A 24,800-nucleotide genomic window follows, 5' to 3' on the forward strand; every position below is an offset into this window, starting at 1 on the left:
CGTATAAATAATGTAGGAAGATATTATTTTAATGAGAATCATATTGATTATCAAACTATAATTATTTGAATTATTTAAACTATCAAAAATTGACTAAATAAATAAAAGAGGAATAAAAAGTAAAGCAATTGCAAGGACTAATTAAAACTAATATAATCTAAACAATTAATTAAAAGATGATTCTAGAATTAGAGTTTTCACACTTTAATTAATCAGGTTTTATCCAATTTATCCAACAAATGGGTATCTATGACTTTAAAGGAGATTAATCTAAAATTTCTTAGATTCTTTTTCACGTTATCAATGGTGTGTTTTAATTAAATTAATTTTTACTTTCGTGGCTTTTGATATAATTAAAATCCATTAGATTCTTTAATTAACCTATAAAAACCCTCTCATAATCTTACTCTATCTCTAGATCTAAAGTTATAAATTTAGTGGGTACCAATACTATGCAAGTATTATAATACCCAACTTTGAAAATAGGAAATTTATCACTAATGTTCATCCTTACAAAAGTAACTATGAAGAAAATGAAATAAAAATATCAATAAGCAAAGGAGTAAAAAAACCCAAAAGAAAATTTTAGTGATAAATTAATAATATTATTCACTAAAATTAAGATTTTAATAAATGTAAAAGAAAAATTACATTAATTAGAACAATATATATATATATAAACGTGTCACCCTTTCAAGTCATGAAAATTATTTATAAGTCAATTTATAATAATTTTTTTCAAAAAAGAAGCCTCCTCTGTATAAATGTATTAATATTAAAATATAAATTAGTTAAAACTATCAATGTTAATGTTAATATGTTAGTTTAAAATTGATTAAATAATAAAAAAAAGCAAAATTCATGTTCTTTTCTTAGCCTTACATATTTGAAAAGTTGGCATTTTATTATTATTATTATTATTATTAAAATAATATTTTAATGACATTAATAAATAAAATAAATTAAAGTATTTTTATTATAATAAATTAAAATTAAATGATAGAAAATGAAACAATCCTCTGAAAAAGTCAAGAAAAGAATCATTGCCCTTTTTTTCTTTTTTTTTCCGGCAATGACTTGGCTTGCCTACAAAATTCCAATATCAAAACTACTTTGATTGTTCTGATAAAAAAATAAACGACTTTGATTGTGTAAAACGAAAATCTTGTGGGGCTCAAATAAGATTAACGAAAATTTCATTGAAAATGGGACCATCTTCTTCCATTCAAACCACCGAGAAGACGACGTGCACCCCCGATTGACGCGCTCTATTTCTCTTTATTAAATAATATATGGAATACTTCAAACTAATGAATTTGATTTTATATTTATGTTTTAAGAGTGTATTTATTTTATTAGCTTATAAATTTATTAAATTTATTTATAATTAAAAATTATAAATAAAATTAATATTTAATTTAATTTATAAATAAAAAAATTAATTAAAATAAATTAAAAATTATTAATAAGAGATCTCTTACTTATAATTTATTTATTTATATCTTAATAATTTTTAAAAATATCAATACTAACTTATTTTAACAATTATAACATTCGTTTTAAGTCATTTTGATAAACTAAATTATTTTAAACACCTTTTAAGAAAACATTTAAACTATTTAAAAATAAATTTTAAGTAATTTTATTAAATAATTAATTATTTATTTTTAAATAAATTTATAAATTAAAATAAATATTTTAAATCAAAAGTTAAATATAAGTAGCCAATATATTTATAAATATTAATGTAATATAATTTTAAATATCCAGTTATTTCAAATATTTATTCATCCCAATAAAACTTTCAAAGAAAGATTAAAATGAAGGGTCCATATTTAACAAAATGGAGTATGTTCAACCAAAGGATACAATCACCTAGTTTAGAGTTTGGAGTTCGACCTCAACTGTAAAACTCGAAATTATACAACTTGAAACCAACAATCTAACATAAATTTTTAGATTTCAAATCCCCTATCAAGTGCAAACCCAATAGTTACGTATTTGACATTTTTTTATACTTGCATCAAATTTCATTTCCAGAATCTGTTGTTTGAGATGTGAAAGAGAAACTGGATTAGTACAACATTGTCCACAAGAGGATTTGTGATTTTGGGTTTGGTTGCTTGTCATTTTGTGAATTAAGGTCATTCTTGTAACAAATATAAATTAAGCAATTGTTATAAATATAAATTAAATTGTTATAGATTACATGATTAGAAAATATGTGTACTTGAAAATACGCTTATGTCCATGATTTTCTATGAACAATCACGAACCAAAGCGAAAGGATAGGTTCACAACTCTCAATATCCACAACATTCAAATTCTATTAGAATTCTATCTAATATTAAATGGGGTCATATATATATATATATATATATAGGACGTTGGAGCCTCTTCCTTAGTGGCTTATGGACAGCCTGACCCATTACAAGCTTGCCCAATCACATGACCTAATCCATTTAGATATTGCTAATTACTAAACTTATTATTTGGTATTATTATTTAATCCTAACAATTAATTATTGTTAATCCATATCCAGATACAAATAAATAATCCAACAATCTCTCACTTAGATCGCAGTAATCAATTTAAGCAATTTAACCTATAAAATTCAGTTAATGAAATGGCAAACAAAATAACATTAAATCCTATAGGGAAAATAATATTATATATATGTGCCAACAAAATCTCAAAAATAAAAATTGAATTTAAATGGAATATGTGACAAGATATGTTCAAATTTCAGGTCTCATCTTGCCCCTGGAAGAGAGTATTGATAAAGAAAAAGGAGTAAGATGTAATGGTTTTGGAAGGATTGAATCATGGGTAATTTCTGGTTATGAAGAAGGATCACCTGTTATTTGGGTGTCAACTGGATTAGCATATTATGATTGTATTAAACCTTCTTATAAATACAGAAGATTCTACAATCTTTTCTTTGAAAAGGCCCATGCATGCGTGGAGGTGTACAGGAAATTATCAAGGACATATGGTGGAAATTCCAATATAGGTGTTGATGAACTGATTGCAGGTGTTGCACGTGCAATGAGTATTAGTAAGAATTTTCCTCAAGGCATGTCCATCAAGGACTTTTTTATTTCGTAGGGTGAATTTATTCATAATCAACTTATTGGTTTGGATGCAACAGCAAAAAAAAATGATAAGATGTTTACAGGTTTGCCTGTGCTTGTGGCCCTTAGGGAAGAAAAGAAGAAATTTGAGAGTTTCTTGACTTCAGAAGCCGCAACCTCGGGTATAGTGGGGAATACAAGTCTAAAAGTTGTTGAAGAGTCAGCTGATCAGTCTACTTCAACCACTTGTGGGACTGAAGAAGATGAGGATATGAAATTGGCCAGGTTGCTACAAGAAGAGGAGAACTGGCTGTCAATGAAGCAAAATAATCGACAATCTTCAGTTCCTCCATCAAAATTCTATATCAAGATCAATGAGAATGAAATTGCAAATGACTATCCTCTTCATACATACTACAAGACCTCTGTTGAAGAAATTGATGAGTTTCTTGCCATTTGCAATGATGGCAGTAATGAACTTCCTGAAAACATGCTTCATAATTGGACACTTTACAACTCTGATGCTTGATTAATTTCTTTGGAGCTCCTTCCTATGGGGTGTGCTGATATCAATATGATGATATTTGGGTCAGGTAATGTTATTCAGGATGCGGATGGAAGCGAATATTGTCTTGATGATAGTTCTAACCAGTCTTCATCAGCTTGTGTTGAAGTAGAAAATGGAATTGGACTTCCAATATATTTAAGTGATTAAGGAATGGAAGATTGAATTTGGATCATCAATTATTTCGATATCAATTCGAACAGATTTGTCCTGGTTTGTACATGTAGGCTTATGTTAACTTGTTAGTATGATGGTACTATTAGTGTTATATTTTTCCTTTCAGTCTCATTAATTGAAGTTTTATTTTCCCCTTGCAATTGATTCATCAGGTTTCAATGAATTTCACCTGCTTCTTTATTTGTGCTAGTTTCTTAAATTTCACAAATCTTACCCGGTTTTTAAAGCTGGCAATTTCTGTGTAAATTAGTTATTGAGAAGCTAATGCAATTGTTTGCCATGAGCCATCTGTAGAAAACAATAAATTTAAAAATGAGCTAGCTAGACAAAATCACCAATAGAATAGTTATCGGGAAGCTAATGCAATTTCATGGCTCATTTCTGCTTCTCAAATATTATTTCTTATTCAAGATTATTGTATTTATGTCCGAGACATCTGTAGAAAACAATAAATTTAAAAATCTTCAGTTTTTCAGTTTGTTGAAATATTGTGCACTTAACTAACTTTATTTATATTGTTTTTGTAACATAAGATTATTGCAGACCTGACCTGATATGAAAGTGTTTTGTAATTGATTTTTCAGGTATACTATAGTGAATATTTAGTGACAGTTCCTATTGTGGCAATACAAGGCAAGTGTGAAGTTAGGAAGAAGCATGATCTTCCCCCTTTGGACAGCCGTGCCATCTTTGAGCATATAATCTTCTGTGAACACGTATAAATGGAGATATCAACCAGGTGATTTTCTTTCCTTGTTGTGTGATATTTATGAAATCACCTTGTTATTAGTTCCAATGGTCATTTTTCTTGTACAATCTACATTTGTCTGCTTGTGCGGTGGAAATTGTGTTCATTGAACCATGGTTTCCTCTTTTTTACCTGAATGACTATGATCATTTTTCTGCTGCCAGTTGCCCGTTCACATAAAGCTTAGCTCTTCAAAAGAAAGGATGATCGATGATTTTACGTATCAAAAGAAAAAGAGCAAGTTTAAAGAAGGGGAAAATGGTTTTAATAATATTGACAAATTATCAAAAGCATTATCTAAAAATCGGCTGGCCACCCTAGATATCTTTGCTGTTTGCGGAGGCTTTTCTAAAGGTTTAGAGAGTGCAGGTATCCATTTTCACAATTGCTCTACTCATGAGACGCCAAATTTAACTCATTTTTATTATTTTGTCCATAGCTAAACTCATCTATTCCTATTAACTACCTTTAGGAATGTCTGTGACAAAATGTGCAATTGAATATGAAGAACGTGCTGGGGAAGCATTTAAATCTAATCATCCAGAGGCATTGGTCTTCATTAATAACTGCAACATGATCCTAAGGTGGACCCTTGCTTTCTATGAAGTGGATTTTAGTTATGGTGTTTTTCACCCCTTTGTTTTAGCAGATGTTTAAGTTGTTGTAAATGATTGCTGTACTGCACTGCGCTGCTATGTTACATATTTATATTTGGTTGGCTGGCATTGAATTTTCTGGGATATATTTTTATCCAGTTAGTGAAATAACGTATCTGTTTTTATGTTCTTTCAAGCTTATACCAATGCCAATTATTGGATTAATATGCAGGGCTATCATGTCTGCTTGTGGGGATGCAGATGATTGTATATGTATTTCTGAAGCTTCTGAGTTGGCAGCAAAACTTGATGAGAAGGAGATTAATAGTCTTCCTCGGCCTGGGGAAGTTGAATTTATCTGTGGAGGGCCTCCTTGCCAGGCGTGTAAAACTTCTTGCTTTACACGCAATATTTTTTGTTTCTTAGACAATTTGAGTATCTATCCATAGTTTAAGGCTATTAACTTCTTTCTTTCTTCTTCTTCTTCCTTTTTTTCCCCTCTTGTATGTACAAAAAATATTTTTATATTTTTCATTTTCTTAATCTACATGGATTTTCTGGAATGAATCGGTTTAATCATGGCTCTTGGAGTAAGGTCCAGTGTGAGATGATCTTAGCCTTCTTGTCTTTTGCTGATTACTTCCGCCCTAAGTTCTTCCTTCTATAAAATGTTAGGAACTTTGTATCATTTAACAAAGGGCAAACATTTCGTCTGACTCCAGCTTCACTCCTTGAGATGGGCTATCAGGTAAACATACGTTTTTCCCTTTATTCTATAAAAAAATACTCCAATTTTTTCAAGCATTTCTGTTTAATGGGGAAGGGAATATCTTAGAGCTTTATGGTGTGCCATTGTCATTTTCTAGGAAATCATAATCCATTTTTATCAGCATAACTCCATAGTCTGATGTAATCTCTACCTTCATATGATTAAGAAGGAACTAAGAGAACTAGCTTATTGATTTATTTTAATTATTGTAGGTGAGGTTTGGAGTTTTGGAAGCTGGAGCTTATGGTGTTTCGCAATTTCGCAAGCGTGCGTTCATCTGGGCTGCTTCTCCAGAGGAAATGCTCACTGAATGGCCTGAGCCAATGCATGTGTTTGCTGGCTCAGAGCTCAGGGTTACCTTATCAGGAAATTCCCAATATGCTGCAGTGAAAAGTACGGCAAATGGTGCTCCTTTCCGAGCAATAACCGTTAAAGATACAATTGGGGATCTCCCATATATAGGGAATGGGGCTTTGGTGACAACTATGAAAGTAGGACTTTCTTCTTTTGATACTCATTACCTTACACACGTACTTATCTACTCAATGGCTTATTTCTTTTACCTTTGTTTTACTTTCCAGTATGAGAATGAACCTGTCTCTTGGTTTCAAAAGACAATCTGACGAGACATGCTGGTCTTAACTGATCATATTTCAAAAGAAATGTAGGAGCTCACTCATTCGTTGTAAAAGAATTCTGAAGTGACCAGGTGCTGATTGGCGTGACCTCCCAAATGAACAAGTATTTACTTTTCCTTTTCTGAATATGCGTATTTGTTCTGATTATATGGTGCTCGTCTACCAGAGGAAATTTCTGGCTCCAGAAAGTTAGCCACCATAACAAGTTGCTGGAATTATGAAGTTGTTTAACTTGTTTTGCAATTTCCTCTCCTGCAGGTTAAGTTGTCCACAGGTGAAGTGGTTGATTTAGTACCATGGTGCCTGCCAAACACAGCCAAGAGGCACAATCAATGGAAAGGACTATTTGAAGGTTGGATTGGGAAGGAAACTTCCCTACTTCTGTTACTGACCTCAACCAATGGGTAAGGTTGGGATGTGCTTTCACCCTGAACAGGATAGAATAGTCACAGTCCGTGAATGTGCTCGATCCCAAGTAAGCTATTTCTCTTTGTAAGCAATTTTCATTATGTGCTTGGATTTTAAAGCTGTATGGTTATTTGGGTTTCTGGGAATTAAAATTTTGTGAAAGAAAAACATGGAATGCTGAAAATATAAGTATCATGAGGAAATAGATCTGTTGGGGACTGCTTTCATTGAAAGTTGCTGTCATATTGAGAGCCACTATATCTACAACGACTGGATGTTCTTCAATGGTTTGCTAATTATTTGATGACCACTTAGTGATATGAAAATTACTGAAGTTGCCAGACATTTCAGCAGCTATTGTCAGCGCTTGACCTTCAAGATTCTCACTTTTTTGTGCATGTAGGGATTCCCAGATAGCTATAAGTTTGTAGGAAATATTCATCACAAGCATAGGCAGATCGAAAACGCTATTCCTCCTCCTTTGGCAATTGTTCTTGGGAGGAAGCTCAAGGAAGCAATAGAAAAGAAAAAAGCTCAACATAATGCAGCTTCTTCATGTATACAGTGAGATTGCTAAATTGGATTTGAAGTTTGGCATCCCAAATAAATCAAATCTATCATTTCTTTCATTACTGTAGGTGCTTGTGCAAGAAGAGTGAAGATTGTTGTTTAGAATAGTTAGCCATGCACTTGCATTTTCACCCAATAAATACAAACTCGGTTGTAAAATTTGTTGTTTATAGTGCCAAACAAAGCTTCAAAGTTTCCTTCTGCCATCAATGTGTTAATGCTGCATGCAACTGGCCTGAAATTTTCTCTTCCCGGAACCTTATTAGTATCTTACCTTATTAAACTAAAATACATGTGATTCTATGGTATCTTGACCTCCCTCCACGACCTACTGGAATCAGAACCAACTAGAACCAATCAATGTGGGAGACCATGGACTTGCAAGTTTGCATACAAGGAATTGAACGATATGCCACTGGAATTCATAACCTTTGACAGCAATGTTGTGTTTGTGTGTACATTTGATATGGACCAGAAAAAGATACATATTATCAGCTGCAGATTTTAATTCCCTAAGCTTTAATTAAGGATGTTACCCTTTTGATTTAGAATCCTAGCGTTGTTAACCTTTGTTCCAAGTATCATCAACTCCATTGCTGTTCCTGGTTTTACTCAAATTTATGGCCTAACCATTCAAAAAATGCGTAAGGGCATTTAAGAAATGCATTGAAACTTCAATAATGATCATCCCATGATTCGTTGTCAACTTCACTAACCCGGAAGTTCAAAATATTATGCGTGGCCGAGGCGAAGAGGGAGAGGGAGGAGAAATCATTCAACTTATCGTGGTTAGCAAGTTAAAACTCATTTTTAGTAAAGCGGGAGAGAGATGTTTTCATTGTATTTAAATAATAGAGAGAAGAGAGGAAAATTATAATATAAGCCACATTTAAACTAATGAATTTAAACGAATCAACTTTAACTCAGTAGTCATGAGATTTTGAATTTAAAACATAATCAAAATTAATTATATTAAAAAATTAAAAAAAAAACTTTTAAAAGGGAGTAAACATATAATCAACACCAACTTAATAGAAAGGAAATAAAAAAAGAATCACTATGGTTGAGGTCCATGGGTCAATTGACGTGCAAGATATTGGTCTTTGAGATCTCATATTGGATGTGGAGTGTGCATGTGTAGGTTACATAGAAAAAACTATTAAAATTACTATAATTTTAATAACGGTTTATTTCTACCGTTACCTTGTGTGTGTTTTATTATTTTTTTTTTTTAAATTTTCTCTCCTTTCTTTAAAAACTTAAAATGCCCAAAAAAGTGAAAGAATGCTAAAAAAATTTCTCTTTCTTTCCTTCTTCCCCATTTTAGCTTTTGGCATGCATGGTGGTGTATCCTAAGATTATAATCTGGGGCCAACAGCTTACAAGAAATAATTAATACAAACTCCAATGTTTGAATTCCAATTGATTTAATGTGGGTTAGAAAGGAGAGAGTTACCTCATATCATTTAATTCAAACTCAATTAATTTTTGTGGGAAATTGTAAGAAGTGAACTTAGAAATAGTAACGAATCGAATATTTGCAGGTACTTGATTCAATCAAATTTTAATATAACATATAATAAAATTTAAAATAAATTCGAATTTGAAAAATAATATCCGTATCGAATTTGAGTCAAATTCAGATTTTATATATTAACTACTGATTATTCAAATCTATTTATATAATTAATTAATTAAATATAAAATATATATTTGTTATAGTAATATTTATAAATTTTTATATATAATATTTTAAATAAATAGAATTTTTGCTAATACAGGCGATGTTTATCAGGCAGTTTTGCTTTTATACAAGCTTCCTAGAAGTATATTCATCTCCCCAGCATCTTTACTTTTCCAGGCCATCCATAGTTTTGTGCAAATATAACGGTGGCAAGAAAGCTTGGAAACCGTTTGCCGTATTATAATTTATCATAAGAGTGCACCATTACTGCAGCCGAATAATGCCAGATATTTATTATCTTCAATATACATTGACAAATACTAAAACTGAGAAGAAATTAACATACAAATTTAACAAGAAAGAGAAATCCAATTTTTAGCATGCTCATGACAAGTAAAATGGTTGGATAGCAATATATTTTCACTACACGAACAATTATAGTTAATTTCATGATAAAAAGATTAATGACATACCCCCAACTGCTCATTGATTATAGGTAATTTCATGATCAAAAGCTCAATCCTTATATCACAACCATCAGACCTTACAGGTTAGACGCTACATTCTTTTGCCTCAGCCAACCAGCGCATATAAACAATGAACATGGTAAGTTCCTCCTCTACCTAAAGACTATTTTCAGTAAAAAATATGGAATTCGTTGTAATTCAATTTTGGTATTGACTGGTGAAGAATTTTTTGTTTGAAAGGCATGATACTGTTCATAATGAATAAATGCCCAAATGGTGATGATGAACTCTCGTCACAGTGAGAGAGGTGCTACCATATGCTTCTCTTTGAGCATCATTACAGCCTCAGAAAATTTCATCACACTGTAAGAGATGCACCATTATCAGCTCCTGTTAGATTGAGTATCATTGTAGCTGCCTTTGGGCCCCTGATGATTCATGAGCAACAGGTTAAGTGAAAATTAGAAAAGCCTCCAGGATTTTCACAATTAGGAAATGGAGTAGAAGTTATTTAATATATATTAACAAGCAATATCAACACAAAGTCAGTGAAATATACATATAGTATAAACCTAAGTTGGTGGCACAACTGCACAAGTTGGTTACTAGACCTGATACACATGCGTCACAACTCACAAAGAGACCTGTCTGCACATGGAAGCCATGTCGTATAAATTGGCCAACAGCAGCATGAGACCAATAAATACAACTTATTGGTATAAAATAGTGGTAACTTATTGGTATAAAATAGTGGTAAGAGGATAAGAAGGTTCTTCTGTGTAGAATATGAATGAGAGAGAAATTATATAAATTAAATCTACAAATTATTATGTCCATTTCATTTTTTTTTCCCCACGTCAATGAAGTTCATTGCCTATCATATTTATAAAGAAATAAAATAAGTTAGAGTGAGGCATCAAGGCTTTGGCTCAAGTTTGGAGGGTTACATTACTTCATAACTAAGACAAGCTTCTTGGCATTTAACACACAATAAGCAGATCCATAAACAATTTCATCATGTCTCTGACTTCACATGTTAACATTGCAACTTAGCTCCATTTCCTATGGTGATATAATTGCTCTATCTCTGGGAGTTTCTGGTTCAAGAAGATTTTGAGAAACAAAGTAGACACTAACAAAGGACATGTAACAAATAAGTTCTGCAAACTGTAATTTTCAGTAAAAGTTTATACACAGGATAAGATTTATACTCGTGTTTTTACAGAAGCAACAGCTCAATTCAATGATCATTTGCAAGTTTTTCTTCAATGGAAGTAACATAATTACATGCACAGACTGTTAAAATGGGAACAATGTGCAGACAATTTTTTTAAAATATATATAAGTAAGCATATATATAATCTAATTAAAGGAAAACTAATTACCATGCATCGGGTGCCTGGTAAATTGAAGCTGAAGTGCCAAAGCATGACTGGAGCATTTCAGTGTGTATCACTCCCGGATTAAGTGCAATAACTGCCATCCCATCAGGCAACTCTTTTGCAACTGATCTGGTCAAACCCTCAACGGCCCATTTAGATGCACAATAAGGCGCAACCTGTTAAAATATAATCAGATGAAAATCTGGAAAGTGAACTTGAAAGGAAGAACCAACATAAAGCAGAGGATAAACATTTAGCACAAAATCCTACTACCATAAGCGTTGACACTCCACCAGCAGACATCACAAATAAAAACTAGCATTTGTTGAATGAGCTAAATCCCACATTTTTATACTGATTTTACAATCAATTAAAAGGAAACATTAGAGCATAGCTACAGAAAATCAATTTTGGGGAAATTCATCTTACCAGGGCAGCACCGGATCTTCCCCATCCAGAAGAGAAGTTAACAATAATTCCTTGCTTCTTGGGTAACATTAGAGGGATGAAGTGACGCAAAACATTAGCTATTCCTTTCACATTCGTATCAATTACAGCGTCAAACTCTTCCTCTGGAACTTCCCATATCTTGTTGTTTCTGTTAATGGTACCCGCATTGTTCACTGTTTAATAAAATTAACAAGTAAAGGAATTTTCTTTTTTTTTTTTTTTTAAGAAGAATATTAAAATTTAAAAAGAAAAGGGAAAATTTTGTATATGAAAATTCACCTATGATATCTGGAACACCCTTCTTTTCTATTACAGCTCTTGCCAGCTCTTCGACGCTACTATTAGACCTCTAACAATCGCCGGCCATTGAAATTAAACAATTAAAAACCAAAATAATGAAAGAAAGATAAAAAATTGATCAAGAAAATGTAGAATGGGGGGAAATACCACGTCGGCGATGAGGAGTAGGTGGTGGTTGTTATGGTCGGAGGAGAGTTCAGATTGGAGGGAATTGAGCTTATCCTGAGCACGAGAGCAACCGATGATGGTGTGACCTCTCTTGGCTAGTTCTAGAGCTAAGGCTCTGCCTAGTCCTTTGCTCACTCCGGTGATCATTACCGTCTTACCGCCAGAGCTCGCACCTGCAGCTCCAGCCGCGGCTCTGTTAACCGCCCCAAACGACGCCGTTTTCATCTCATCTGCAGCAGAGGCAAACTGCTAAAGGGAAGTGAAATGATTCAGATAGAAGGCTCTGTATTTGAAGTTTCAATGGTAAAGGCTTTTGCCGCTCTCCGGGCCATTGCCACATTGTGGTTTACATATCCTATGGCAGATTCTAGATGCACCGCCTGGTTCCTTGATATGGCTCACCAGTTAGTCATATTTATTTAGATTAATATTCAGTTTAATTTATAAATTAAAATATTATTTAAAATAAATTAAAAATTAAAAGTAAAATAAAATTATATATTTATTTTTAAAAAATTTATTAATCAAGTAAAGGTTATATTATTCTAATAATTTTTAAAAAATATTAATAATATTTTTATTTTAATAATCATAAAACTCAATTATATATCTATTTTAGTTATATTTTAACAAATTAAATTTTTTAAGTGTCTTTTAATTAAATATTTAAATTATTTAAAAGTTAATTTAAAATAATTTTATTAAATAATTATTTATTTATTTTTAAATTAAACTTATAAGTTGAAAGTAAATAATCAAGTTAAAAATTTTTTTTTCCTATTAAGTGAATATTTGGCTTGGTTTATAAATCAGTTAAACCTATTTAAGTAAAAAATCATATATATATATATATATATATATATATATATTAGTATTTAGTTTGACTTATAAATTAAAAAAAATCTACTTAAAATAAGTCAAAAATTATAAGTAAAGTTATTTATGACTTAACTATTTATTTTAAAACTATTTTTAATCAAATGAAAGACTATATTATCTTAATAATTTTTAAAAACATCTATATTATCCTATTTTAATCGCTATAACACTTGATTATATATTTTTTTTGATAATTTTAACTAATTAAATTACTTGTAGTCATTTTCTAACTAAATACCTAAATTATTTAAAAGTTATTTTTAAATAATTTTACTAAATAATTAACTACTTATTTTAATTTGACTTAAAATTAAAAACAAAAATATTTTAAGTGAAGAATTAAAAGTAAGTAGCATAACTAAAATAGTCTTTAAATGCTAACACACCAAGCATCTACATAATTTTCATGCTTTTATTTATGCGAGTACATTTGAAGCATGTAACATTACATGTGCATCAAATAATTTATGATATATAATTATTTTATTTATATATAATAATTAAATATACGATTCAATTATTTAAATAAAAATATTAAAATAATTAATATTAACATTTAATTAATGCATGTAATATAATATATAAGAATTTAAATTTTTTTCATATCTATATTTTACTATTATCAATTTTTTTTCATAAGATAAATTTTCTTGAAATATGCTAATTTCATTATACTTGAAAACTATATTTTGTGTGAGTAATAACTCCAAATTTTCATATATATTAATGTAGTTAGTGCCAAATGATTTAATTATATGTACCATTAGTAATGATATTGGTTCCCTAAAATATAAAAACTATGATAAAAAAATATAATTCAGAGTGAATGTCAAATAAAGACAATCAATTTTAGTTTAATTTTAAATTTTAATAATATTATGGACATGCTTAGTTGAACTTTGTAAGTGATCATAAGCCATAAAGATGTGTGGCTTTAATTTCGATTTCGTAGTTAATAATGGAGCCCAAATCATATTTTAGTTTGATTCTTTAATATTTTAATTTTAATTTATTCTTTTTTTTAGACATAAATTCTTGTTCAATTTGATTAGATTTCAATTCAGATTTCAATTATAGAAATAATTTTATGCAATTATTATTATGATATTTATACATTATTATTTAAGTTTTAAATTCTAAAGTTAGTTGTTAATATATAACATATCATATAATATATTTTTTTAATTATCTTAAATTATATAAATTTTAACTATTGTGGGTATATATATATATATATATATATATATATATATATATATATAAATTTAAGCAATTAATTGTAAACACATTTAGAAAGGAAATGTTATACTAAAATTCTACATGTTAATATATCATATTTAAAATAAAAACATATTGAGACTTTATAAATTAAAATTAATTATATAAGAAATTACTGTAAAAAAATAATGTATAATTTTTAACAACCTCAATTAATTAAATTAAAAAGCTAAATAGAAAAATTAAAATAAACATATACGAATGTTATTTATTACATATATCCAGTTGAATTTTATTTTATTTTTTAATTTATTTTCATAAATAAATGAGAAAATAATGGCACTAAATGTAGGATTTTTACTTTCCCATAAGTAAATTATAACTAAAATTAAATTTAAATATTTATAATTTTAAACCTTTTGTAAATATATAAATTTAATAATGTATGTTTATTAGTCAAATTGTATATTTACTTAGTATTTATAATATTTATTGTTATTATATTCATAATTTTTTAAATTTTAATATTTTTTGATTTTGCATAAACTTCTACTTTTAGTAGTCTACCTTAGGTTTTATTATAATTTAAATAGATAAATAATTAAATAATAGTAATTTTATAATTATATTAGAGATATTTTTATTTATTAAAAATTTACCTTTTATATATAAGTTATTTTCTGTGAAACAAACGAAACTTAAATAAAATAATTGAAAAAAAAATTAAATTTAATTCAAACTTTCTAAGTTATTTTGATTTTGATTGCAATTAAAAAAATAACTGAAATTCAATTTAATTGAAATTCAATTTAATTTAATTTTTTTTTAATCTGAAATAAATCAAATCTTATTCATTCATCTACAAAATTCAAAGTCGTGAACAACAGCAGCAATCATTGAAATCCGAGAAGCAAGCAAATTGCATAAAAAAAAATAAATCCTAAAAATAATTCCTTAATATTTTTGTAAAAAATTTCAGATCATAATATATGAAAATAGAGGATAAAAATAGGACAAATCGAAACGAATTAAAGATCTAATAAAATATAATTATAATTTAATAGATTCAATATATTTATAATTTTAAATTATTAAAAAAAGTTAAAGGGAATAAGAAATATAAATATATATATATATATATATAATATTAATTATTTATATTAAAATTTTATAATGTATATAAAAGATATTAAAAAATTATATATATAATTGATTTTAATTTTGATTCTTTGAATAGAAGGGTGTTTGTAGAAGGCATGGGTTGGGTTCAAATCTTTCAGACCAAAATCGAGCTTGAGCCCAGAACTTTGGTCTTTAATATATATTTTTCTTAACAAGCATGTCAAATCGTGCTCATGTCCACCTTAATTTAACTGCATTTTACGTTTATATTATGATTAGAATTTTGCACTCGCATGGGCGTAATTATTATTAATATATTATTTAATTAAATAAAAATATAATTATATAATTCTTTTGAATATATTTATATTTAACTTATTTAAAATATTTTAAGAACAACTTAATAAATTTGCAAATAGATATAAAAAATAAATGTAAATTAAAAATAAATAATAAGATTATATATAATTAAATTCTGATCAAGATTACCGTAGTGATATTTGTTTATATTGTTTTTCATATTCTTTTAATGTCTTAATTACTAAAATATCATTTGACAAGTTTGAGAAAAAAAATCTTGATTAGACATTATATTCTCTATTGCATTAGACGAAAGACTAATTTAATTTTTAATTTGTAATTTTAATTTATATAATTTATAAATATGATTTTTAATTTTTTAATATTAATTAAATTATAACCATTGCTATAATTTTTTTATTAAAAAAAAATTAAATACACGATTATGTGGACAATAAAAAGGTGGCTTTTGTTTATATAATTTATAACTATGAATCTTAGTTTTCCTAACATTAATTATTTATAACTATTATAGTTTTATTATTATTATTATTATTATTATTATTATTATTATTATCATTATTATTATTATTAGTTTTCCTGTTATTAATTAAATTATAACTATTATCATAAGTTTTTTTATTATTAAATGTCTTATACATAGATTTATTGTAACACCCTTATCAGAATAATTCCGCACATTCTACTCGCTCAGTGACCTGTCACCGACAGCTTAGAACAACTGAAAAAATATTTAGACTAAAGTGAGGAGCCATAATTAACTCAAATATTAACAAAACAAAATGTTAGAAAAATTTTAGAAATAAAATACAACCAAGTTAAATGAGCCGGTGCCCCAGCAATGAGTAATCCAGTGGGAAGTTTCGGTCTTCGCAGCTAGAAGCTCTAAACCTAAGGGGAACTCTGTGAAATAATTTCTGGGATGCCAGAGAAGAGTTACGACACCCTAAGTAGCATTAGAATGCCAAGAAAATGTTAGGAGAATTTTTAAGATCGGTATAGACAGTTTTGGCTTCTTAAGCCAAACGGAGGACATTTTGGTCATTTTCGTCTTTAAAGATGATTTTTGATAAACTTATCCAATTAAGTAAATAAAATATAATACATAAAATATGAATAAATATTGCTTAAAAATTAAATTAAAAATGAGTGAAGAAAAGGAGATTGAAAATGGAAAAAAAATTTGAAATGGAAAATGGAGTTATGACATCACCTAGATGATGTCATAAATGTGAAATAAAAATTGTCCACCAATTGGACTTCAACAAATACACTTAAGAAGACTTAAAGAGGGATAAGAAAAGGAAAAAAAAAAGTCATCTTCCACCTTGGGCAACCGAACCATATAGAGAGAGAGAGAGAGAGAGAGAGAGAGGAAAGAAAACCTCCATGGAAGCTTTGATCAAGCTTGAGTTCACCCACTAAATTACCCCAAAACCCTAGCTTCCCTTTACAAAAATTTATCCTTACACCTAAAACAAGTCTTGGGCAGCAAAAAGAAAGAGAAAAAGAGGAGTTCTCAAGCTTTTGGAATTAGCTAAATCAAGGTTAGTGCCAATTAATCTTAATTACTTTGTATATACATCATGGAGAACATGAATTGAGTGTGAAATTAAGCTAATTTAAATAAATTTTGCATGGTTGAATGTCACCAAATTTCGGCAGCCTTAGGGTACATTAGGGTTTTTTTTTTTTTTTTTAATTTGAATGAATTATAGTTGTACATGGCTGCCATTGAACATGAACATGATGCCTTAACTCATAGATTGCATGTATATGAAGTTAGGGTTTGAGGGAAAACTTGGGATTTTGTTCATGTGTTGGTGAATGGAAGTTCTAATGGTCAATTAGTAACCATTTGGCTGAGTATAATGAGGAATTGAAGAGAATGGTAGCTTGGGATTTGAGGTTGGGTGTACTGCCTTGAGTGCCCTGCAGATCTGGATGTGAGTCCAGTATGTTTGGGTAGCTATAACCTTAGTTGTGTAGGTTAAATTAGTGCAAGGTTAACTAGACATGAAATTATACACATAATGGCACAACTTTGATGAAGGAACTCTGTTTAGAAACTAAACTTAGGATGCTCTAAAAATTGACCAAATCCGGGTAGCACTAATTCTGCCTGGGCAAAATGACCAAATGAACAGTATTCATTCATTTGGTCATAACTCAATGTAGAAAGGTTCAATTGACCTAAAATTTATATCAATGGAAAGCTGAGGCAATTTAGAACAACTTTTATGTAGAACACAAACTCAAATTCTGGACTTAACTAAATGAAATTGCTAGCCAAAATTGGACTACCAAATCTGACAGAACCAAAAATTGCCTGTAAATTCTGGGTAAAGGCAATCCAACCAGTTATGGTGCAATAGCCATAACTTAAGTTAGAAAACTCCAAATGGGGTGATTCAAAAAGTAAAATGTAACTAAACACAATAAAGAACAACTTTGATTAAGAATACATGGTCAAATTCTCACTGTAGAATGGCCTAATGGAACAGTGAACTCTAATACCCAAAATCGAAATTTTGATTTATTCTCCATTGGTTAGAAGTATGGATCGCAACTAATGCCAACACTTTTGAGAACCAAAATATGATAAATTTATGTGATTAGGACTCATGTAGCTATTATGCATCGGAAAGTCAATAATTTGACCTAAATAGTAAAATGAATAGTAACCTTACATGTAAAACATGAAAATTTAATCAATAACTTTGTACTGTACTCTAGTACACCGAGTAAGATTGGTTTGGATAGGTTGGCATGCCAATAGGGTTCAGTTAGCAGTACTGCATATAACATTATACCATTTTGTGATTTTATGGCTTTTAGCCATTCGATATCGATGATACTTGGCCTTGTGCCCAATGTTTATTACAGCTTATTAGTTGTTTTGTTGCACACCGGGAGACACATTATGACCGATGGTGTGACAGCCCAAGGTACTTGGTACCCAGTGCCAGTTTACCCGTTTATCCAGTCCAGTTATCCAGTATAGGTTACTTGGGCAATCAAAAATGGAAGTTGATAAATTTAATGAAATAATAGATATAACAAGTATCAAATAAATAATACTACAAATAATTACCAATAATTTGTTTGTATGAGAAATTAACCCATACACTGCATATTTATTTTCTTTTAGTTCTTTTTATTTTATTATTGGCACTACTAAGCATCATTGTTTAGCGCGTTGCTTTTTGCCATGCGTAGGTTCTGGAGAGACTGACAGAGAGCCCAGTAGACCACAGACTGGGTGAGGCCGTCCACAGTTCTACATAGTGTCCGTGTCACCTCACAGACTTCAGTGCATTGGTAGGACACTAGGTCCCATTTTGGTATTTTGTATTGTTTGTATTTTGTAATTAAACCTTTATTTTATCATGTATAGTTAAAACTCATGTAATATATTTTGGTACTAATACAAATATTTGTAATTTGTGTTTATAAATGAAAATTTAGTATTTATTTTTGATTTGTACATAATTAACATGTGAAATGAATGAATGTCAAATAGAAGAAGTTTTGAGAAATATTAAGATTATATTGAAATAATGAAGTTTGAGAATGATGGGAAATATATTAGAAGTGTTTTTCACAGGTTCCGAAAAACTGTTTTATCCATTTTTAGCCAGATCTGCAGATTTTCTATAAAATTTTCGGAACCTCAAATGAATTTATAATTTCAATGAATGACTTAAATGAGTCAAATTTCATAAATTGCATTTCATCACCATAAAGAAATACATTAAGGAAGGTTAAAAGTAATTTAGATAAAATATGGTATTCCGGTACACTGTGTGACATATCTTACTCGGCTACAATCAGACCGGTAAGGGTGTCACATTTATCATCTAATTATATTTTAAAATTATTAGGAGAATAAAGGTAAAATGAAAAAATATGAAAAAAAATTAATGGAGTGTCATTTATCACTTTTTGGTAAAATTTATTTTGAGACTAGCTTTATTATATTATATTATTATATATGCATAGATAGATTAGTTATACAAATTAAATAAGCAAACTTAAAAAAATAAACAAAAACATTCTTCAATAACATGATTTGTTTAGTAAATTATGCATGTTGCTCCCTTTGGATTTATGATCCAGTACAAAATATGCAAGTTTGCAAAAGTTTGATAACAAGAGCTGATTTAGAAGAGTCTGTCTCCATAGTTGAGTCTCAATTGAACAAATGAAACAGAAAAAAAGAACTGACCTAGAAATCCAGGATTTCTATATTAATAAAAGAACTTGGAAAAAAAAAAATTCCTCACAGCTGATCACGTTTCAGCTGCCACAATTTAAGCTGAAATTAATACAAATTTGTCAAGAACGAGAGTCGCTGCAGCCTGCAAGCATTCACCTATTTATTTACAAATGGATGTTCTAAAAGCTCAGCAGCAGTGGGACGATCCTTTGGATTAACTTGTAGGCATTGCTGGATAAAGTCTCGCGAATCATCTGACAGAGAATCAGGAAGAGAAGGTCGGTGGCCTTTTCCAATCCGATAAATTAATTGACCTTTTTCCAAACCCAAATCAGAGTATGGAGGTTTTCCGGTTAACATCTCCAATACAGTGCACCCAACGCTCCATATATCAGCTTGAAACCCATACCCTCCTGCTATCTTGCTATTAAAAAACTCAGGAGCCATCCAGCATGCAGTCCCTTTACAGGACTTAATGATTGCATTGAAGTTGGTTACTTTTGCTAATCCAAAATCTGCAATTTTCACACATCCATTTTCATCCACCAATACATTGGCACATTTGATGTCCCTGTAAACAACATTTCGCTCATGGAGATAATTCAAGCCTTTCAATATCTGTTTCGTGTACACAGACACATGGGAATCCTGCAGCGGAAATTCTTTATAAACCTTTTCAAGGAGCCCTTACTTACAAGCTCGAGGAAAACATAGAGCTTGATTCATCCTTACTTGTGCCAAAGTATTTAACTATATTTGGATGGGTGAGCTGACATAATAAATCAACCTCTTTCTCAAGTAGGTCAATAATCCCTCCATCTGGCAATAGAAGTTCCTCACAGCAAAGAAGAATCCATCAGCCGCAAATCCTTCATAGACTGATCCAAATGACCCGCTCCCCAGTCGCACACCCCTCCGCCAATTTGTAATTTTGCGACCCTGTCTTCTTACCTGCCAAGTAAAATTGCTTCTATGAGTTGGTTTTAGAAAATTCACAGCATGTATGCATTTTACTAGGAAAGTGAACTAGTAATTATGGTTCAAGGCCAATGAGCTTTAGCTTAATAGTTTTAGAGTAATCTCCACAATTGTGAAGTCTAAGTTCAATCACCGATTGAATTCAAATAAACTAAAAGGAAAAATCATGCTTCAGAAATTATGGACTTCCTATTCCGCATACCTTTGGAACCGATGCATCAAGGTATCACTTTTATTGCAGTCATTGTTCAAAAATTTTCTCTTGTTGAGTTGTGAAGTCCCACTAATTGTGCATCCGCATAGTGACTCATTAAAGTCTTTAAGACCCGTCCGTTAAAAGAGAACAACTGGTCGATTGATGTACCAAAAACATTATCAAATCCTTTTCTGAAAAATAATAGCTGATTAGAAATAGATTTGACAAAGCGATGTTGAATTAGACGATCAACATAAGACTCCTGCTACGTTTGCTATTCACGTGGCTTAGTTCTGTGCTCCATTGGCGCCCCAATTCAGCTTCAGCGAATTCTAGAACTTCAGAGTCAATGAGCTCAGCATCTATGACCTTGTTGCACCAACTATATAAGTAAGGATCTACCTCTTTTACATCTTCTAGTGAAATTTTCCTTCTTCCAGCCAGTTGCAAAAGAAACAAATGGGCTAAGGCAACACCCACTTGTACTTCAGACATCAAAGCTAATGCAACCAACTTCCCAACAAATTCCAAGCAATCGAAGTGGAAGGGTTCGAGCTCAATTGCTGTGTATTTAAATAAAAAATAAATAAATACTACGTACATACGCTATTCTTGATGTCATGAACCGGGATACTAATATATATACATAGTGATCATAGCTCAAACCAACTTTTGAAATCAAATTGCTTGCAAGTTCCAGATTTAATGTTTGAATCATAATCCAAAATTATATAACAAAGCATTACAACAGATTAGTGAATTGATTATGTCAAGATTGAGAAGGTAGAAACAAACAGTAACAAATAAATATCAGTTAAGTAATCAAAAGCAGTGCAAGCGTACCATGATTAGGATAAAACCTATTCGGAGCATTTGGGCACGCTAGGGAAAAGGTTTTTGTGGATTGAATATAGCTCCACATAACTTGCATAACCAATGCTGCAGTACTCCAGGATCTGTAACTTGCTGATTTTTGAATTGCATATACAGATTCTTGCTCAGATTTTTAGACCAAACAATGAGCATCTCATATAATTTTGCATCATGTATTTTAGGAAATTGCCATGCCTGCATTTAATTAGGAAAGTGAATTAGTAATCATGCTTCAAAACCGATGAGCTCTAATTCAGTGCTATTAAATCATCTTTATGACTATAAAGTTTTAAGTTCAAGCTCCAATCCAAGTCAAATTAAAATCATGATTCAAAAATTATGCACTTCATATTCCAAACACCTTTGGGAACCGAGACATCAGGGGATTACTTTTATTGTCGAGCTGTAAAGTTGTAGTAATTACGTATCCGCACAGCGACTCATTAAGGTCTTCAAGCTCCAGTCCTTTAACAGACAACAACTTGCCGATTGATGTACCAAAAACACTATCAAATCCTTGTATGAAAAATGATACTTGCTCAGAGATAGATGCGACAAAACGGTGTTGAATTAGATGATCAACATAAGCCTCCCTGCTACTTTTGCTATTCACATAGCTCAGTTCTGTCCTCCATTGGCACCCCAACAAAGCTTCAGGGAATTCTAGAACTTCAGAGTCAATGAACTCACCATCTATGATCTCCTTGCACCAACTATGCAAGGAGGGATCTAGATCCCTTACATCTTCTAGTGAAATTTTCCTCCTTCCGGCCAGTTGCATAAGAAACACATGGGCAAAGGCAACACCAATTTGTATTTCAGACATTAAAGCTATCGCAACCAACTTCCCAACGAATTTAAAGCACTCGAGGTCTAAGGCTTTGGGCTCAATTGCTGCGTATGTAAAAAAATAAATAAATAAATACTACATACATTCCCAATTTATGGCTCTTTAATATATACACACACACACTTCTTGATGTTGTGAACCAAGATACTATATATACACAATGATCATAGCACATACCAACTTCTAAAATCAAATTGTTTGCAAGTTACAGAATTAATGTTTGAATCATATTCTGAAATTATATACAAAATATTGCAAGAGATTAGTAAATTTATTATGTCAAGACTTGAGAGGGAAGCAACAAACATTGACTTGTTAATGTCAATCAAATAATTTAGGAAGTGAAAGCTTACCAGGATTAGGATAGAACCTCTTAGGATCATTTGGGCACGCCAGAAAAAGGGACTTTTGAGGATTGAATATAGCTCCACATAACTGGCGTAACCAATACTGTTGTACTTCACGATTTGTAATTTGCTGATTTTTGAATGCCATATACAGATTGGCGTCCAGTTTTTCAGACCAAACGAGCATCTCATATAACTCCACATCATGTATTCTTTTCACAGTCATCATCATCATGGCTAAATGCATCCTAGATTTACTATCCATCACATCCTTTCGCTCGAGTAGCCACAAGTGATCATTGGTTCTATCAGTGCTTTTAGCTATTAGTTCTAACAGTGAAAGCCTTTTGTTTCTTAATACATTCCAAAAGCGTTCTTCACTACTCTTGCAGAGTTTAGATATCACATGCAATGCCTTCAGAATGGTAAGATATTGAGAATATCCACAATATGCAGATTCCATGTACGAGAAATGTTCAAAATTAGCAAGGTACGCTTCCGTCTTTGAAAGCAAGTCAGAAAATGTACGTTCAAAACGCAGATAGTATTGTAAAGCGGAATCCACTCGCAAATGAATGGTATTACATAAAACGAGTGAAAATGCCTTAAAGTCACGAACATATTGGATGCCTGAGGATGGAGTGGCCCTGCGATCCAAATCTCTAGACAAGCTTTCTGCCAATTCTCTAAAAATGATAAGAATACTTGTTATTGGGTCTTCAAGATACTCGAAATTGATTTTATAATTACCTTTTTCAAACAACTCTGTTAGATGAGTGCGGCATAAGAGATACAGGTGGCTACCATCACCATGATACGACCCAAGATCGACGCATAATCGTGTAAGTATAGATGCACATTTATCAAGCCAACCTTTTGCTAACATCATCTTCAATAATGAATCCAAGAAAAATCTGATTACCGCATCACCAATCTCTTCGATATTTTCATAAAGCGTAACAAAAGACCTAGGGAGAGTAACTAGAAGAAACATCGTCTGCTGCCTCAAAATGGAGAAAAGGTCTCTTATTTTGTTGCTTATGCATCCATAATCAAAGGCGACCGATTTCCTCTGGCACATAGCACGTATCTGCGAAACCAAATTTAAAGCCTCAGAAGAATTCTGGCGAGTTACACCATCCTTTCGAAGCACTACCTGGAGACGAGCATAGTTTTTAATTGAGCACTCCTTAAGTGTCTGGCACCACTCTAGCCTCTTCCCAAAGCAATATATTTTCTGTAGGGTAAGCGGAATTCCGAAAACCTCTCGAATTTGGTAATGGACAGATTTTATGGTATCATTAGAATTTGCTGAAATCCACCTGGATGGACCACCGTCCATCATCACGACGACGAAGATGCTGATAGGTTTGGAATCAGCTTCTGCCATCCGCTGTGGATCAAAGGAATGGTGATACCAATTCTTTGATCGGCTTTCAGAGGAGTAGAGAGAATGGCCTTAGCTAGGAAGGAAGCTTTATGTTCTGTATACTGAATCAGTCAAAGTCAATACCCTTCAATATTCCGTTTCTTTCTTTTACAACTTAAAAGTCAATCTCTATGTTTTTTTTTTTTTTTTAAATAATAAAAAGCAAGTCTACAAGCAACTTTAATTAAATTTTGATAAACATAATTAATATATTTTTATTAATTTCCTTCTGAAAATATATATTAAATTTAAGATAGTATGTAAATTTGATAGAACTATCAATATTAACGTTAATATGTAAGTTTAAAATTGATAAATTAAAAAAAAATGCATAATTCATTTTTTTCCCTTAGGTCTTATATATTTGAAAA

At 30.8% G+C, this 24,800-nt stretch overlaps 2 protein-coding genes and 2 pseudogenes across 4 annotated transcripts; 1 reads left to right on the plus strand and 3 right to left on the minus strand.

Annotated features, from left to right (window-relative positions):
- Positions 1 to 2,716: 2,716 nt before the first annotated feature.
- Positions 2,717 to 7,752, plus strand: LOC131182003 (DNA (cytosine-5)-methyltransferase 1B-like; annotated as a pseudogene).
- Positions 7,753 to 9,438: 1,686 nt separating this feature from the next.
- Positions 9,439 to 12,380, minus strand: LOC131169027 (NADPH-dependent pterin aldehyde reductase-like). 3 transcript variants are annotated; one of them, XM_058151193.1, is made up of 5 exons: positions 11,977 to 12,380; positions 11,809 to 11,878; positions 11,509 to 11,702; positions 11,083 to 11,255; positions 9,439 to 9,497 (listed from the first exon to the last, which is right to left on the minus strand). In XM_058151193.1, exons 1-5 carry the CDS (start codon positions 12,220 to 12,222, stop codon positions 9,479 to 9,481), a joined length of 702 nt encoding a protein of 233 aa, XP_058007176.1. In that variant the 5' UTR covers positions 12,223 to 12,380; the 3' UTR covers positions 9,439 to 9,478. The 3 variants fall into 3 exon arrangements, with proteins under 3 accessions (XP_058007176.1, XP_058007175.1, XP_058007174.1); XM_058151192.1 differs by lacking the exon at positions 9,439 to 9,497 and adding an exon at positions 9,696 to 10,060 and having other exon boundaries at positions 11,977 to 12,379; XM_058151191.1 differs by lacking the exon at positions 9,439 to 9,497 and adding an exon at positions 9,696 to 10,125 and having other exon boundaries at positions 11,977 to 12,379.
- Positions 12,381 to 19,761: 7,381 nt separating this feature from the next.
- On the minus strand, positions 19,762 to 21,673 carry LOC131182004 (mitogen-activated protein kinase kinase kinase 1-like; annotated as a pseudogene).
- Positions 21,674 to 21,812: 139 nt separating this feature from the next.
- Positions 21,813 to 24,390, minus strand: LOC131182005 (E3 ubiquitin-protein ligase UPL5-like). Its single transcript, XM_058150628.1, has 3 exons — positions 23,007 to 24,390; positions 22,165 to 22,697; positions 21,813 to 21,998 (listed from the first exon to the last, which is right to left on the minus strand). Exons 1-3 carry the CDS (start codon positions 24,388 to 24,390, stop codon positions 21,813 to 21,815), a joined length of 2,103 nt encoding a protein of 700 aa, XP_058006611.1.
- Positions 24,391 to 24,800: the final 410 nt, after the last annotated feature.

The sequence above is a fragment of the Hevea brasiliensis genome, chromosome 8, assembly GCF_030052815.1.
Source record: "Hevea brasiliensis isolate MT/VB/25A 57/8 chromosome 8, ASM3005281v1, whole genome shotgun sequence".
Taxonomy (NCBI): Eukaryota; Viridiplantae; Streptophyta; class Magnoliopsida; order Malpighiales; family Euphorbiaceae; genus Hevea; species Hevea brasiliensis.

Coding starts and splice junctions, on each gene's coding strand:
- LOC131182005 (XM_058150628.1), bottom strand. CDS start 24,390: ATGGCAGAAGCTGATTCCAAACCTATCAGCATCTTCGTCGTCGTGATG. Junction 22,698..23,006: donor GAGGTTCTATCCTAATCCTG/GTAAGCTTTCAC, acceptor TTACATACGCAG/CAATTGAGCCCAAAGCCTTA. Junction 21,999..22,164: donor TGATGTCTCGGTTCCCAAAG/GTGTTTGGAATA, acceptor AATTAAATGCAG/GCATGGCAATTTCCTAAAAT.
- LOC131169027 (XM_058151192.1), bottom strand. CDS start 12,222: ATGAAAACGGCGTCGTTTGGGGCGGTTAACAGAGCCGCGGCTGGAGCT. Junction 11,703..11,808: donor GGGTGTTCCAGATATCATAG/GTGAATTTTCAT, acceptor TTTATTAAACAG/TGAACAATGCGGGTACCATT. Junction 10,061..11,082: donor TACCAGGCACCCGATGCATG/GTAATTAGTTTT, acceptor CATCTCTTACAG/TGTGATGAAATTTTCTGAGG.